This window comes from Siniperca chuatsi, linkage group LG22, assembly GCF_020085105.1.
Source record: "Siniperca chuatsi isolate FFG_IHB_CAS linkage group LG22, ASM2008510v1, whole genome shotgun sequence".
In the NCBI taxonomy this organism is placed as follows: Eukaryota; Metazoa; Chordata; class Actinopteri; order Centrarchiformes; family Sinipercidae; genus Siniperca; species Siniperca chuatsi.
The window spans coordinates 18,692,523-18,710,748 of NC_058063.1; the positions used below are offsets into that span (position 1 = coordinate 18,692,523).

General features: G+C 39.9%; 1 protein-coding gene across 2 annotated transcripts in view; it reads left to right on the forward strand.

Moving 5' to 3' along the window:
- The window catches only part of hdac8 (histone deacetylase 8), a 33,001-nt gene extending 15,452 nt beyond the window's left edge, over positions 1–17,549 (forward strand). For both annotated transcript variants that reach the window (XM_044184642.1, XM_044184641.1), the window contains 2 exons: positions 5,973–6,078; positions 15,443–17,549. In XM_044184642.1, coding sequence (XP_044040577.1) covers positions 5,973–6,078; positions 15,443–15,465 — 129 coding nt within the window. In that variant the 3' untranslated portion in view covers positions 15,466–17,549. The remainder of the gene's footprint in view (positions 1–5,972; positions 6,079–15,442) is intronic.
- The last annotated feature ends 677 nt before the right edge of the window (positions 17,550–18,226 follow it).

Consider the following 18,226-nt stretch of genomic DNA (forward strand, 5'->3'; position numbering starts at 1 on the left):
CGATCAAATAAAAACTGCTGAGGAAAGAAAACCATTCTGCACATACATTGACACGAGCCTACACCCGTTTCATACATAGATACCCTATTATATAATATCAAGGCAAAATACAAGAAGACAGAAAAGAGAGGGGAAACAATGATGGGGTTTTCTGAAAATAGGGCAGAAAAGGTTGCCAGATTTTGTAAAAGTTACAAATAAATACATGCACAACACAAGCACTGTCTTGTGCTGCCAAGTGTTCTTATCAGTTGCTGTTTTAAAATGTAAAGCAGGAATGCTGAAATGAGCAATAGAGCAGACTTACATTTTTTCCAGATAGCATGTTCTTTGCATGATATACTTCTCTGTTCTGAAAGAAACATTAGGCTACAGAATACTAAAAGTGACACCACAGAGACACAAGGAAACATTTTATTCATCATGGTGCAAAACTTGTTCACCTGCTCATTTGGGCTTGGATCTATAATCTCCCGGGTTTCAAAAACATACAAATAGTATTTGTGGGGCACCATGCCTTTTTAAAAGGTAGGGAGGGTGGGAGAGAACCCAGATGCAGAGAGAGGGAGGTGTACGTGCGTTATGTGACTGTGATTTGGGCATTGGGCCGTTTTTTTTTGTTTTTTTCCCTAGTTGAAAACATTTATTAGATAGCTGCTTGATAGCAGACAGTGTCCGTTTGTTTTCCTGAGACGTTTTCCCCTCCGCTGTGCAGCTCGGCATCCTTCATAGCTGGAGATCCTGCTGATTGCTGTAAAAACAAACACGCTCACACACACACACACGTGCACACACTGCTGTCCACAGATGGGCTCATGCATACGCACACACACTTTTTCACATACATCCGTTCTGTCTTTCAACTTACACATACGCTGGCACACACACGCACAATAATAAAGGCACATGTACTTGACAAGTATGGATAGACATATTATAAATACTGCTACTACCATCATTACTACTGTTACTACTACTACTACGAGGTTTATTAGTTTATTACTACTATTACCATTATTATTTGTTAATACTATGTATGGTTGCCCCCTAAAAGTCGATGACTCGAGTAATCAGTTGAGAAGACCCCCGCGTAGACTCGAATCACTGCACTTGTTTTTAGCTGTGTCATTGTACACAGAGGCAATGCAGGAGCAACAGCATAGCAGACTGTAAACTTAGTCTTGTCTCAAAATGACTTAACCACAAAACTAACTGTGATGGAAACAGAGAGGGGTAATGGAAACGCTTCTGTTGTCTGCTCCGACGCTCTCAGCTCTGGTGCCGACTGTCAATGAAGTCGGCTAAACTCGTTTTGAACCAGGCGCTGGTACAACCTCCTCTGCAGCCGTCCGGTGCGACAGCCTGTCAGCAGCCCGGCAGGAGTGGCGCTTCGTGGTGCACTAGGATTTTATAACTATGAGCAGGATGCTCACTTTTTATTCCTCTGACTGTGTGGAGAAGTGATGTTTTCACATCACAGATGATGAACAAAGGCAGTGAAACTTGGGTGTAAAACATGAGAGTAATGTTGGCTGATATAGGAGTTTAGTGTGGGGCGAGGGAGAGTGAATAATATATTTCTCATATTTGTAGGTCAGGTGTAATGGAAAAAAATAAATCAGCAATAATGTTGAGTGTTTATAAAAACGAGAGATATCTATAGATAAGAAAAAGCATGAATCAATGAACCACAAGCACATGATGGGGACAGCCCTTCTAGTATGACTACTGCTGTTACTTTATAGTGCAACTTCCATTACTGTTGTTGTTGATGTTACTATTGTCGACATAGTAAAGCGACGGACCTACAAACATACAAACAAGATGTATGATGACTTACTTTGACTTAAACCCTTTCTCTCCTAGTGGAGCACAGGTCATCCACTACTCGGTCTAGACCTGCCCTATAGGAAAAGTGCAGTGAGATAACTTCTGTTATGAATTGGCGCTATATAAATAAAATTGAATTGAACTCAACTCAACTCCCTCGCCCCCGGTCCTGGGACGATATATGATAATCATCTTTAATGATAGTATTTATAGAACTTTCTTTTTAAAGGAAATGAAGACATTTAGATTTACAAACACGCAGAGCATTATCTGCGTCAAGGCCAGTGTTTGTCATACAAACAAGCTCGTATGAACAGTGAGTGATGGGCAGAGGGTCCATGTTAAGGGCCGTGATAAATAATCCGAGACCTTCCACTGTTTATCTCCCGGTGTGTCTCTGCTGAAGACACTGGAGCCAGTCGGCCGGTATTTTCTGTCTCTTGACCTTGTCCAGGTGACGTAGATACGCTGCGTCACTGGATCATGCACTGAAGTCACTCTTGTATCATTTATCATTTTATCTCACATGCTCATTTCACAGCATGTTTCTCTCATTGTACAGGTCCCTGCAGTCTAAAAAGTATTAGGGATATCATAAGAATGTTGTAGAAATATGAAAATTTGTGTTTCTTTTAAGAGTGTATGCACCTCTCTCTGTCTCTCTGTCTTCTCCACATGGTCATCCAAGCCAAACAAGCAAGCATCAGGAGACTCTATCTATGATTCGTGTGTGTGTGTGTAATTATGTGTTGCTGGACAGCAGGAGACAGAGCACTGGGTTCATGGGAATACATTGCGGGTGTGTGTGTGTGTGTTAAGTAACTAATCTCATGTTGAGCTCTGTTGAGACCGGAGGTAAGACACAGAAACTCATCTGAGCTAATTGGAAACAGACACACACACACAAATACACACACATCAAGACAGGGCCATACCCTTGTATGCATGTACTCACACAAGCAAATATCCATGGACCTTCACACAAACATTTATACACACACTCTTACCTTCATCTACATTTACTACACACAAACTAGCATGCATTCCCTCTCTCTGACTCACACACACACTCATACACACACACACACAGGGCTATTAAACAAAGACAGAGTAGTCTTTGTCTTTCAAGTACACGAAAGTATACTCCTACTGCATGTTGGCTCAGCTGTGTGTGTGTACATCTGCTCAGGCCTGTGTGTGTGTTGCCAACAGACCATCTGAAGTCTTCTCTAATAACATCCATCTAATCCACTGAAGAGTTTCAATCCAAAACAAGATATCCCCGTCTTTAAAATGGCCTGTGGCATTGTTAGCAAAATGACCAAAATCCATCCCCTTTGTTAACCTGCTTAAAAGATGCTACGTGCTTTGTCTCGTAGTGGCGCTTCACATTGCTGCTTTTAATAATCGCCACGATCTCGGAACATATGAGGTGCTGAACTGCCTGTGGGAAGATTGAACATGTAAGAGTCTGTCCATTCTTGATTAAAAGCTCTGTTTCTGCTTATTTCTCCAACTCGTCTCGTATTTACTCTGCGTGTGTGTGTGTGCGTGTGTGTGCGAGTGAGTAGACCTCACTCACTGATTCGACTCGTGAGCCATTAAACCAATGCCGTAAAGGCTACAAAAGCTGCGCCGGTTAAAATAGAAACGCTCCATCAAAATGTATTAATTCTTAACAATGTTCTCAACAGCAGAAGGAGTGTGGGGGGGGGTCTGATATAAACAGAGCTTGGACCAAAAGTGCATTTGAATAGTCATATAGTTTGTTTTTTTGCTGTTCTCACTTATTTATTCATTTATTTTTTCAAATAAAACAAACATTTGTGCCGATAATTGAGTGTTTTTTTGACAATATAACGTAATAATCATTTAGTAAATGCCCCTAAACATCAGTTGGGCCATCCCCCCTGTTAAAAATTACTACTGCTGAAGGCACGCTTACTAGCTTTTTTTGGGGGGGGGGGAGCATTCAACACATATTAAGGTCTTCCTCAGTAAATGGAATTTGCTCAGATGTCATGGAAATAGCTTAGTTGCCATCACATGACCGATACCATACTTACAGTAGGTGGTTGTGTATGGAGACGCAGTTGGAAGCTCAGTGAAAAGCTAGTGGACCTTGAGTTGAAAATTGTTTGTCCAAACAGCTGTTTTTTAGGTCAAAAATTAACTTTCATGCTCAACTTTTGAGTATAATTTCAGAACAGATGATTTGAAACTGACAAATAGTGAGCATTTCATTTTAGGCACAAACTCTTTATATATGTAGTATGTATGGAGGAATATGGGTCTTTTGTTTCAGGCCTCAGTCACCTTGTCTCACTCGGTGTGTTCTGCTGAGTCTTCAGAGTCCAAGGCTTTCACAACAGTCACAGCGAATAGACTGACGCACTTGTGGTCAGACCTGGCCTCTGAGTTTGTTTTGCTCTCATGGCACTGAGTCACGGCCCGACAAATTCCCTGGAAATATGTTTTTTCTACTGACGTGCTCTGGTTTTAACTTCTGGTTGAACCCACTCTCTGGATTTCCACCTGTTTTTTTCTTTTTTCTTACATTGGCTGGTTTTGTTTCATGGAATTGGTCCGACTCTGCATGAAATGCCAGGAGCCTTTGGTATTTGCTGAAATCATCTCAGGCTTTTTTATTATTTTTTCTTTCTTCTTTTTTTTGTTCATGTTGGTGAGGCCCAGGCTGTCCAGTGGAAGTTTGACTGATTTGTGGTTCCTCCTCTGTGTTCTGCATTACATTTTCTTTCTTTACACGAACCAGACTCGACTGTCTCATACATTTGTTTGTGTTAATGCAACTCCTAGACAACACACTGAGTTCAGAAAATATAAGGAACATGTGTCCATCTGACGGTCAGTCTGTCCACCACTTTGGTCCAGACTAAAATATTTTAACAAATATTAGACAGATTGCCATGAAATTTTGTACAGATATTCATGGTGCCCAGAGGATGAAACCCAATGACTTTGGTGATCCCCTGACTTTTCCTTTAGTGCCACCATGAGGTTCACATTTATGGTTTTGAGTGAAATATCTCTACAGCTATTGGATGGATTGCCACGACATTTGGCATAGACATGTTTTCGTCGGGATGATGTGATCCCCTGACTTTTCATCTATCATCAGCTGAAGATTTTAATTTGTCCAATACTTGTTTATGTAGTTTATGATCAAATACCTGCAAAACTAACTCCCATAAGCCTCAGCTGTAAATTGTGTTTAGTGCTACTTAGCAATTGTTAGCATGCTAATATGCTAAACTAGCATGGTGAACGTGGTAAACATCAGCATGTTAGCATCGTCATCGTGAGCATGTTATAGTTGCTCTTGTATAGTTTCTATTGTTATTCTATTTTTATTTTATATACTTATAATTATGTTTATTTATTTATTTGAACTTTCTCTATTTATCTGTACTTATTTATATCTTTGTTCCACTGCAACACCCAGATTAATAAAGGCTTATCTTATCTTATGACGTTAGCATTTAGCTCAACGCACTGCTATGCCAAAGTGCAGCCTCACAGAGCCAGAAGCATGGCTGTTGACTCTTTTTTTACATTACTTTTCTAAACTATTTTAGTCAAGAAGGGGATAAAACGATAATTACTACTACTTTCACTCCTAACATTAATGCTACTTCTACTTGAATTTATATAATCCACAATATGGGGAATAAATATATAAAATCAGCCAGAAAGAATGAGAAGAAGACATGTTGGTTGAGGAGAGAACACTGGTTTTGTTTCCAAAGTGTGTAGCTCAGTATTTGGAGTCTTTGATGTTTTCCAATGTTTTGAATTTATTTGAATTTTTTTTTTTAATACTGATCCCTTAAAGCCTATGTAAATATTCATCACCAGTCAGTTTCACAATCCAACTCTTCAAAGTCCAAAAGCAGCCCAAAATGTTCCAGGAAAGCAGCTGCGTTCTTTAAAGAAAGAGACAAAGAAGAGAAAGTGTACTTTGGCGCTCAGCTGCAGTGACTGTGTGCAGATGTGAGGGATGAAAGTATGACTGTGAAGAAAAAGAGGAAAGAAATGTCATTTTAAAATCCATAAATTTTAGAAGTTGTCATAATGATTGTTGTGACAAGATCTGTGTGTGTGTGTGTGTGCGTGTGTGTTAGTTTTTTACAGAGTACGGACCTGACTACTCGCTGGAGATAAGTCCAAGCTGTCGACCAGACCGCAATGACACCAAACACCTGGACCAGGTCATCAGCACCATCAAAGGTGTGTGTGTTATGTGTTTGTGCTTGTGTGGATGCACAGGTGTGGGTGAGGGTGTGGAGGGTAAACAGGTGGCCGTGTGTTTGTGTGTCTCCCTGAACCCTCCCTCACCTAAAGCCCTTTTGTCTCTGCATGTCTCTTTTTATGTGTGGTTTCATGTGTCTGTTCTTGTTTCTATACGGATGAAAGTATGACTTGTTCTTCTTTTTTTTCCTCTCCCTGTGGCTCTTAACATCCTTTTGTATGTGTGAATATACTGCGGACCCCGCTTTTTTTACCCACAACCTCCTCATTCAGAGTCTGGGTCTTGATACATGTGGTATTTCTTTCTATTTCTATATGTTCCTTTATATGTGTGTTTATATATTAATCTGTGAGTGTGTGTGTGTGTGTGTGTGTGTGTGTGTGTCTGTAGCCTTGTGGTTAAGCCTAAAGCTGGGTCTTTGGTCTCTGCGCTGACAGCCCGCAGCACCCAAGAGAGATCCTCCAGCAGGGTGAAACTTAGGCGAAAAGTTGAGCGGTGGGAGAATTATTGTAAGGAGGGTGAGGTCAGGAACTAGCGAGGAGTTTGTCTGCAAGTCGAGTTCATTTTCCGAACATTATGCTTTATATAGCCCGGTTTTTGACAGACCAAAAATCTGAATTTGATCATTCGGTGTCTTGTAAATGTTGAAGATCCGGTATGTTGAAGTGTTAACCACAGACCAACTGGAAATCCTCCTTCCTTTCCCTCCATCAGTGAAATATTATATTTGACACAGCAGTTATCCTGTGTGTGTCTGTCTGAGAGAGTTACTGATTGAATGAAAGGTGGTAAAACACTGTGGCTTTATGGTAAGGCTGGGTGGAATTAAATATGACTAAAATCCAGTCACCTCACCATCTGTATCAGCTTGGAAGAACTGAAAGCTTGATTTGGATTTTGTTTCCTTTTATCCTAAATTTAAGGCATTGTTTTTAGGTCTCCGGTGAGCTATTTTAACTTTTTTTTTTTTTTCATCCAGGAAATTTTGACTCCGCACTTTTTTCCAACAACACCCTGCTTCTGTAGTAACTGGGAATGAAGTGCCTTGCTCAAAGACACCACAGCGGTAGTTGTTGAGGAAGAAGAAATCGTTCTTTGATTAACTTAACCTTCTCAGACTTTCTTGCATTCAACCTGGCAACTTTATATGTGTCAAATTGGTTCTGTCAACATTTAGCATTTTATAGCTGTTTTTCTAAACTGAAGCGCCAAAAGTAATAGAAATGCTACTAAATCTCTTCTTCCTCTTTTAGTTTAAAGGTACATTACTCAGTTATAGAGTGTGATGGGACAGATTGACTGTGGCAAGATCTTCTGCTTGGTCTTCAGGTTAAGGCTCAATTCTGTCACCTTTCACTCTCTCTGCGATTGATTATGTTGTCATTTAATATAGTCAAACACATAAATGATATATATATATATACTATTATTGTAGATTAATCTATGTAGAACAATGATTTGATTGTGTGTCATAAACCTACCTGCTACCTTATAACTGTAATGCCAGGACTGCAACACTGAAACCAGTAAATATTCTCCAAAATCCATTCTGTTCATCTGAAAGTGCTAAAAAGCGTCTTGTTCGGACAGGTCAGTGATGCCCAGTTTTTGTAGCTTTCTGAAACCAACAAACGGAAGGCATGTCCACTTGAGCTAATTTTTTAACCTCTTCCTACACCTTGACTCCATGTTTTTGAATTAAGATGTGTTCAGACTGAATGTGAAGTGAATTTAAGAGGCTGTGCTGTTGAAAATGTTTCAATCTGACTTCATTTACACGGTCAGTAAAGGTGAAGGCAGCTGGTAGCATGTAGACAACAGAAGCCCAGGGATAGCAAGCTAGCGTAGAAATCCAACAGAAGACAACTGACATTTTCCACTCCGCTACTTTATTCTACATTATGTCTCTACATCAATACATTCACACATCAACAGTACAACATAGTTATCATAACCTGCTCCAACTCATTACTGAGGAGCACTCTGGACACAGTCAGTCTGAGCAACTCGCCTCAGCTGTCAGCTCCGAGGTCCATCACATCACAACAGAAGGAGGCATGACCCTGTGGCGCAGTTCGGTATTACAGCTAAACCACACTGAAATCTCTGACTATAACAACGTAAAAAAGAGGAAAACACAGACACTCTCTGCGCGCACACAGTCTGTACGTTGCTAGCTAGTTGCAGCTAACATACTAATGCTAATATACAGTTGTACATTGGCTGTTTGTGGGCAAATAAACATGGACTGCAACACATAGCGGTTAAATTCGTGCGAATACTGAAAGGCAAAAATGAAAGTCTGAACACACCTATAGGCTTGTATTCAGCACATAAAAGGAAATTTAGCTACCTATAAATACAGTAATTTATTTTGTGCAGCCCATTTACTGATCTCTTGTATCAGTGACTTCTTGGTCTTTGTAATTTATAGGCTGAAAAAGGAAAAGAAAGAGAGGCTGATAATCATATGACAGTATTTTTATATAGTTCAGTTTTACCGTCCAAACAACAAGGTGGAACTGGTGTTTGAAAAGCTTTTTTTTTTTTTCAGTGGAAAACTTCAGCTCAGTGTGAATGGAAAGCCAAAACTAAGGAAAAAATGTGTTCTCAAATTTTATCCGCATTAGAGTGGACATGGTATCAATTAGCAACTAAAACTTTATAAATTTAAACAGAACAGCTCATCTTACTGTTGCAAACGACAAAACCCCCCTGTTGGATGTAGTAGCGGTTTATCCAAACAGCATTAAGTTCTCCGCATTGAAAAACTTCAGGTCACATCAAATCGGGGGAACAGCAGTTTATTTGCCGAAATTCAGTTGGTCTGTTGGCTCGTATTAAATCATCACGACCGGAGGGGTTGAAAGTATCGCTGGTTTCCAGTCATACGGCTTTTATTAGGGGCGACACAGGGAACGAGTGAATGAACGGATGGACGGAGAGAATAAAAGGGAGGATAAATGAAATACAGACAAGCCAAAGATGGAGAGAAACTTGGAAAATGTGTTTTTGGCTGCTGCGTCCCATCTGCCTCTCCTATCAAATCCCTTGTTCCCTTTCCTGGCTTTGCTCAGTCAGAGTTGATTCGGTTTTAAGTGTGTAAATTTACTGAATTTTTAGTTATCGCTAGGATGTATTTGATTTTACAGCTTTTTCCCCCTCAAAATATATAAAAAATTGTTATCTCCATACTTTTTCTGCCCAACGTTGTTCTTGCTGTTGGACAAAGATGATCTCATGTAGCTCTCCTGACCATTTGTTGTTGGGGTTTTTTCAATTTCACCCTCTCATATGTGAATATTTGCCAGATTCTCTCTTTCGTCTCTTTCTTCCATTGAGGTTTTGGTCCTGGTTTTAACCTGTCACATCTGTTTTATGTCCTCACTCATTCTTTCTTTCTTTTCTTTTATGTCTCTGTCTCTTCTACCAACTTCTACTCTCCGTCAAGCCAGAAACAACTTTTTTACAAAATGAGTTCTGTCACAAAAGCGCATTACCACACAACAAGCAAACACCAAAACCTCAACGAGAAGTGAAAGTATTATAATTTTAAATATTGGAGCAAATGTGCGTGTCTTTTTGTCTCTGTCTCTGATTAAAGAAAGACCTACGTGTCTGCTAACTTAAGTAATGCATACACACGAACACAGAATAAGGATAGGCTATAACAGAGAGACACACGCACACACACACACCTCTAGGCAAACATATCCACATGACATCATTGGGGTGGATAAGTGTTTCTCTGTTTAGAAGTGCTGTGCTGCTTATAAACATTGGTTTCCCTGAGAAACTGGGCAGTGTGAGTTTGTATGTATATATGTATGTTTGTATGTGTGTGTGTGTGTGTGTGTGTGTGCGTGCCCACATCTGCTCTGTCTGCTGGCATGAATGGACTGTAAAGATTTGAATTTTAAAGTGTTAATCTCCAAATCTTTTTTCATTTTCATTAAGCATGTGTTATGTCTCAAACCTATATGTTTAACTAATGCTATATGATCATACACAATACAGTTTGTACTCACTAGGAAAATACCATTTTGTACCACCAGGAAATGATGCAAGGCATGCATACAATTTTTCAATGGATGCAAAATGCAGAGGTGACTTTGCTCTTCTTGGATCTTTAATTTGTCCTGAGGGTGGCGCTAATGGAAAGGCCTTGTTTAATGGTCCAGTTTGTAGGATTTAGTGGCATCTAGCGGTGAAATTGCAGTTTGCAGCCATTTGAATACCGCTCAGATCACCCTCCCCTCTCAAGTGTGTAGGAGAAACTACGTTGGCCATAAAACTCACAAACGGCCCTATCTAGAGCCAGTGTTTGGTTTGTCCATTCTGGGCTACGGTAGAAACATGGTGGTGCAACATGGCAACCTCCGTGGAAGGGGACCCGCTCCCTCTGTAGATATAAACGTCTTATTCTAATGTAATGGACTACAATGATTCTTATTTTCAGGTGATTAAACACTAATGAAAACATACTTATAAATATTTCTGCCAATAGCTCCTCCTAAATGTTACATACTGGACCTTTAAAACTAAATCAAAAGGGTTTATCGTCTGTACAGGAGCCATTTTAGGACATCTCAAACTCAACAGACCTGTTATCCTCCGCTCAGCTTTGCTTTGAGCTGAATGCTAACATTAACACTCTTAATTTCTGCGTCTCTTTTTATGTCCATCTTCTCTTTTACCTTCTCTTCTTTCTGCGAAGCACTTTGTAACCGCTGTTTTGAAAAGTGTAATATAAATTAAGTTTGCTTGCTATAAATAGCACGGTACGGTATTTACATGCATGCTAACAACCTTCGGCTAACATTTGAATGTTTAAATGCTAAAGTCAGCATAATGCTAATGGATAGGATGCTACTTTTAGCATGTTACTCTTTTTAGTAACTTTTAGTACGTTAGTGTACCACAGTAATAGCAGTTTTAGCATGCTAGCTTTAGCAAATTACCTGAGGCTGACAGAAAATTGATCATTAGAGGTATTTGTCACGATCTTATGTGTTGGACAAGTGGACATTTTGACCTGTTGGTAGCACAAAGTCAGTTGTCACGATATTTTACTCTGGACCAAACATTAGTATTCCTAGAGCCGCATTGCTAGAGTGGCTAAAAACTCTAAAAGCCTTTACTACAAAGTCAGTTCATGTTGCAGAAATGATAAAAGCCAACATATACACTGTGGCAAACATTAAAAGCATTTAGACAATGCAAATGGCTGAATGTGCTATTTAGGGGATTACTCAGTCTTTCCTATTGTTTCTCTCTCATACAAACACACAGAGGCTTGTTAAGCGGGTGCATTAATTAAAATGTGATTTTTATTATGTGACTGTCAGAGGCGGCAGCAGCTGTCTGTGTATTCACAACTCTGTGTTTATGAGACTCTGGTAGCGTGATTTCCCCAGGGGCTGTTTGTGTGTGTGTGTGTGTGTGTGTGTGTGTGTGTGTGTGTGTGTGTGTGTGTGTTCAGCTTTATCAGTGTGTGTGTAAACTGCCAGCCTTTCTGTGTGACTGTATCTTATCTGTGTGTGTGTGTGTGTGTGTGTGTGGGTCAGCATGGAAATATTGCCGCATCTTTACATCCTGCTACTCTTGCTCATTAATTCTCCCCTGTGCTGACAAGATGCTTGTCATGTCACACACACACACACACACACACACACACACACACATACACACATGCGCGCACACACACACACACACACACACAATAGAATAATATACACAAAGATATACATACAAGACATGAAACATGTTAAGAGAAGAGATATGTACACATTCAAACTTGAACAACAGAATTGGTGGAAAAAGTACCACCTAAGAAATGCACACACACACACACACACGTACACACACGCACGTGCAGTATACCCACCCACAGATGCTGTGATAGATTAACGTTTGCAGGTAGTAAATATCAGAGGCCCCTGTGGACGCTTGTCACTTCAACAGAATTTACCGTCTACATCTGGAAAGCGAAGGAGAGAGGGAGAGAAGTGATGGGGGGGTCAATCTGCAACTTTTTCACAATTGACATTTTTCAATTAATCTCTTAGTCTATAAAATATCTGAAAATAATTGAAAATGCCCATCACAAGTTTCCAAAGGCCATGGTGACGTCTTCACATTGCTTTTGTCCGATCCAACTCCTAAACATATTCAGGGATGAGGCTGAGGAAGAGGGGAAAGGAAAGAATATAGTACTAGATAACAAATGAAAGTTGAGATTGTAATCAGTGTTATATTTCTTAAGCAAAATATCCTGTCAGCTGTCTTTCTTTGTCAGTGTTGCTGAGGGTCTACTTGTGACCGCTCTTCCTCTTTTCTGTCATAGTTTTCCTGTTTTTAGCACACGTCATGAGTTTTCCCCTTGTCGCAGTGGAGAAATTTTGCATTGTTTGCAACCGTTACCCCAGAGACTCAGTCAGCAACTATCTGTCCTCAGTTGCCTCATGTTGGTCTTTAAAGTTCACGTATGAAGACAGAACCCAATATGACTCACTTGTAGCTATAACTGCCTTTGTCATTGCGATTTACAGTAATCACTGCCTGAATTTGTGGTTCTCAATTACAAATTATGTAATGTGGCCTGGGAAAGTCTCAACCAAAAAAGAAACTACTGTGCTGAGTTAACACCTTCGACAGTCTCAACAAAAAAACTACAATTATAGGATTAACTGCTTTGTATTGTAGTGGAAAGTACATTTTAAGGCCACGTTTAAACTGAAAATGGCTCTGCATTTAAAGCGCAAGGGTCTGCTTCGGTGTAGGACAGTTTCAGTTCAGTTTGAATAAAGAAGTAATTCCCAACTACTGTTTAGTACATGTACACCAGAGGGTAATTATTTAGTTAACACTGTGTTTACCAGAGAATACTGAAGAGTAGCTCAGCTATTTTGAAAAAATAGAAATAAGGATTTTTTTTAAAAATCCACATATTTGTATTTAGGAGGAAATTAACACACAAATAGGATTACAAATTGGTTTGATGCTGTTTTTTAAGTATATTTATTATATTATTAAGTCACAAATACTTACCAATTACTATATGTTAGAAGACGCTCCTCAGTTTTCCACCAACCTGCTAAGCTAATAAATATATACAAAAGTAATAGATAAATGGTTAAAGCGGCTAGTTTCTGACACTAAATGGTAGAAGTAAGAATGTTACAGACTGCTGAAGAAAATAAAAGGCATCAAGCCTAAACATCAATAATTACAGGATAACTATGTATTACTATCACTAGGGCTGCACGATATGAGGAAAATCTGCGATAACTTTGTTCAATATTGCGATGACGACATGACTTGCGATAAATAAACAAATATTCAAGTGTGTATATTAGCTATGCCGTTACTATGTCAGCCTGGTTGTCTTTAAATTCAGGACAGGATTAGAATTGAATATTTTAAATATAACTAAATGTTGTTTCTAGAGTAGCAACAGCAAAGTCACTATATAAACTCAATAATTTCTCACTGGAAACAAATCTAAACTGTTGATAAAATAAATCATATACACCAAGACGTGTACACCAAAACACTGAGTGAAGTTTAGAAAGAAAGAAGAACACAGACGTCAGTCAGTATCAGTCCTTCCTCCCGTCCTCTGTCCTGCAGTGATTCACCTGCAGGTACAGCTGGCAGAGGGAGGAGGGGCTGGTTTGTCTCAGCCAGCAGTAAGTTTACAAGAATTTGCTAATTTTAGGTTACGTGGCAAACTAAGAGGCTGCAGCTGATAATAAACACTACGGTCTTTAGCCCCGGGGCCCGTTTAATACCGGGTTTCGGTACCCATCCCTAAATTAAATTATTTTTCTTATTCATCATGTTTCAGGCAGTTTTTGGCGATGTGTTTATCGCATATTGTGATGCCGATAAAAAATACGATTTATCGGTCAGTACTAGTATTCACAGTGGATTCACAAATACCACAGATCCACCACAGCCACTGTGTTTTCACTGCAATGAAATACTATCAAACAATTCCATCCAAAACCATCCCATCTGTTAAAGAAGTACGTTGAAGGGGTGTTAGAGCCCATCTAATAGGGCTGTGGGGTTATGTTGGACAAAAAAAGGTTGGGAACCTCAAGAGTAATGAGTAATCCATGAGTTTAAAGGTTTATCAAATGTCAAAACACTGCACAAAGCATTATACTACAATGAGGAAGGCTTTTACCGCTGTGTAAAGTAATCCCAGCAACAGTCATTTTCTCTTTTCGTCCTGACAATTGTGGGATAAACAGTGGAATTGCGCTGTTCACGTTACGAATGGATGACTACATTGTGGTAAAAGTTGGCCAGGTTCAAACGCCCGAACCTGTGTGCCAGCACAGTGACCTCGTTAAAATGAATCAGGAGGCTACGTTTTGTGCGTCTATCGGTCTGAACACAACCTCAAGCCTCGCAAACAGGCTTTGACCAGCAAACATGAGCTGGCTGTGTGCGGTTTAAAGAATTCCTGGGTGTTGACATATTAATCTGTGCCTGTCTTCGGAGCCGCCGGTGTTGTGTGGCTTTAAGCCACCAGTGGAGTCACCTTGTCTAAGATACAAATACAGAGCAATCGGCATCCAGAGGACAATCACATGGAAATGTTAAAACAGTTTAGTTTTTCCAGTGTGCTCCTCGATAAAGCTGTTGTTGCTGTTGTTGCTGCACATGACTGGACTCCAGTGACAGCTCCACAATGGCCAACAAACAGGACATCCTCCCTCACTACGTCAGGGCAATTACTCATCCACTGAGTGTGTGTTTGTGTGTGTGTACAATATGTTTATTTTTCACAATCAAGCAATTTAACATAACAATAGACAAAGTGGCATTGTTTGTCGTGTAACGTATAAAGTAAACCGACGACTTGACTTTATAATGCAGCTATTGTGTCAAAACAGTGTGTGTGTGTGTGTGTGTGTAAGAGAGAGAGAGAGACAGGGAAACCAGTCTGTCCTCATGCAAATGAACTCGCAGTGTTGCTTAACGTTGTCATTTCCATATTGATTCCCTTTTTGCATGCTTGTATTTCCTCGGGAGTGCACGGCCAGATGTTATTTTGCATTTTCATGGGCAAAAGTGTGTGTGTGTATATCTCCTCCATACTGCTTCCATCTTTGGTTTGGTTTCTCCTGGTGTCTAATATGTGTATTTAGCCTTGTTTTGTATCCCACTTAATGTGATGACTTTGCTTCCTCCTCCTCCTTCTCCTCCTCCTCCTCCTCCTCCTCCTCCTCCTCCTCCTCCTCCCTGTATGTGTGTTCTTACATGTGTGTGTTCACCCATGTACCCCCCTCACCCCCTCTCATTTCTCTCTCTTTCTCTTGTTTACAGGGAATTTAAAGAATGTGGTTTAGGAGTCAGCAGCCTCAGCCTCCTCCACACACACACACACACACACACACACATCATGTTTCCAAACCAGGTCGGCGGCTTTAATGAAGACAATATGGAGCGGACCCCTTCGGCCCCGAGGCACGGAGCGAACAAGGGAGGGATGAAGGCAGGAAAAAGAGAGCGAATGAGGGTTTTGGAAAACATTAGCCGAGTGTTTCCAGGGGAAAACGGTTTAATTGGGGGGAGGGAGGGGTGATGTGGTTGCTGTACAATGTTCACTGTTTTTAATCCTTTGTTTTTTGGAAAAGGTATGTGTGTTTGTGTGAATGAGAGCGTTTGTGGTGAGTTTAGTGTGGGTATGTAAAACTGAATTACAGTTTGGGGGGTTTTTTTACAGTCAGTGCACCCTGAGTTTTTGTATCAAGGGATGCGTTTGTGTACATCCTATCAGTCGGAGACATTTTAAACTAAACGGAAAAACAGATTTTCCAGGTGTCCGGTTTCACGGTCACCCCTTTGCTGCTGTGAGTTCAGCCCCCTGAGGACAGATAAGCACTAAAACAGACAAAGTGAAGCTTCCCCAAACGCCTCGTTATACTTGTAGAAACCCCTGGGTTTCTGAACAGATCCGGAAAGTCCTGAAAAGTACATGAAATAAATTTTCCAAGTCTTGAGAAACTTGGAAAGTTTACAAATAAACAGTCTGGAAAAGTTTGGAAAATAGCCAGTTACACATTGTGGAAGTTGATTTGCTCAGCCACAATGTTGTGACCGCTGGGCAAAATCTGCAAATTAAACATCTGGACAGCGTTTGGAATTTTAAATGGAAAATATGCAGGGAAAAGTTAAAAAGGTTTTTTTTTCCATAGACAGGCAATAACAAAGATTACATGAACTTTTAGAATGTTTTAGATAAAAGCAGCAGTCCTAAACTGGTCTAGCACGACTGGAGAAAAATCAATTCATTTCAGGTCAATAAACAAACAGGACTGGAAACGTATCCTTTACAAGTCTTTAAATGTTTGAAGTTCACTAAACACTTATTCTCAGCTGTAGCATCATATGTCTCATTGTGTTTAACAGCCACTTTCACTAAACGGTTTATCACAGTTTATCACTGACTGAAATCTGTGGGAACTCTGAAAATGGAAAATTTGTTGGAACCCAGTCTGCAGTATAAACAGTTCCTCTGTTAAAAAATAAACAAAACATGATCTCCACTGTAGTTGCCTTTTAAATGTAGCTCTAATGTCTCCAAGTACTCTGCAAAGTCTGTATAGTTTGTAGTTTTTTTGTAAATGCATCACGCAGATGAAGATCGCAGTTGCATTCTTCTTGTAGGTTATTAAGATGCCTAAAACAATTCTAAAGACAGATGCAAAGTGCATCTACTTATTTCCATGTCTGTAGAAGTGGATTTGGAATTGGATCAGGTTTTGAATTTGGGATTGCACTAATAATCTTGCACTAATAATCTTGCATTGATCAGTCCCAGTGTTTATGGCCAAATTACTTTTAATTAGTTCATTTCTGACCTTAGAAATAGTAGTTTTACAAAAAATGCTAACTCAACGTCCACTCACTTCCATACTTGCTCAAACACCATCAACTGCAAGATGTGGCCGAAAGCTCCAGAAAAAGCAAGAAAGTGGACCTTGAGTAAAGATTTTTTTTTTTGTCAAACTACTATAATTGTGGCAAGTAAAATCATTTTCAAGCATTAAAATCCATTATTAGTTATTTCTGAAGATTTTTGTTGCTTTGTTTTAATTTTTCTTGATTTATTTTATTTTTTTTAAAGTTGAAAAATGTTTTGGCTTTTAACAAGCTGCTGACTGGGGGAAAAAACACATTTCTAAGCTTAGTAACAAAGTAAAACTAACAGTTTTGACCAAAATCGGATAAACATGAAATCTTGTGTAGGAATATTTTAGTTCATCTATCAAATCGTCTGAGAATTGAAAAGAAAGTTGTGTAAACTGTTTTTCCTTTTTATGTTTATGCATTTGTCTTCACAGAATGCCTTTTTTTTTTCATTTTTAACTGTTGGCATGTTTTGATGTACATACCACGGGCGTTTGTTGAAATAAAAGACAGGAGAGCATGTTGTTGTCATGTGTGTCTGTGGCGTTTTAAGCAGTGATTTATGCAGTGTGGGCTGGTTAATAGAGGCTTTAATGGAGAGCGTTTGAAAGAGGAACCACAAATGTCGGGCAGTTTCCTTTAGAAGTGATGTTCCCCAAATTAATGGCCTGGAAATTCACACCAAATGTAGGAGTCACCAGTCAGAGCTGGCATGTGCTGAACAGAAGTGAGCTCTAGTGTGTGTGTGTGTGTGTGTGTGTGTGTGTGTGTGTGTGTGTGTGAGAGAGAGAGGATTCCCTGTGATCTTTATGAACACTGCTGCGGTCACTCGGCGGTTTGAGCCCAACGTAGCCGAAGCAAATGAAACTCATTACACCGTTTACGAGTTCGGAAAAGGAGAGACGATTGAAATTCTATCTCATAAACGGGGGGGGGGGGGTACCGCGCAGGGACTGTAAACATGAGAGACGTGAGAGACTTGTGTGTGTTTATGTAGTTTTCTTTGCTCCGCAGAGTCAAATTAGAAAAACTCGGGGCCCCCCGAGAGGATTCAGGGCACTGCTGGAATCCCTGGATTGCGTTTTCACAAAAAGCTAAAGACATTGTGTTCCATCGTGACCCATACAATCTTATTTTAGGAGGAAACTGGGTCTGCTAGTTGTTTACAGTTGGATATGTAGCCAAGCAAAACTTAAA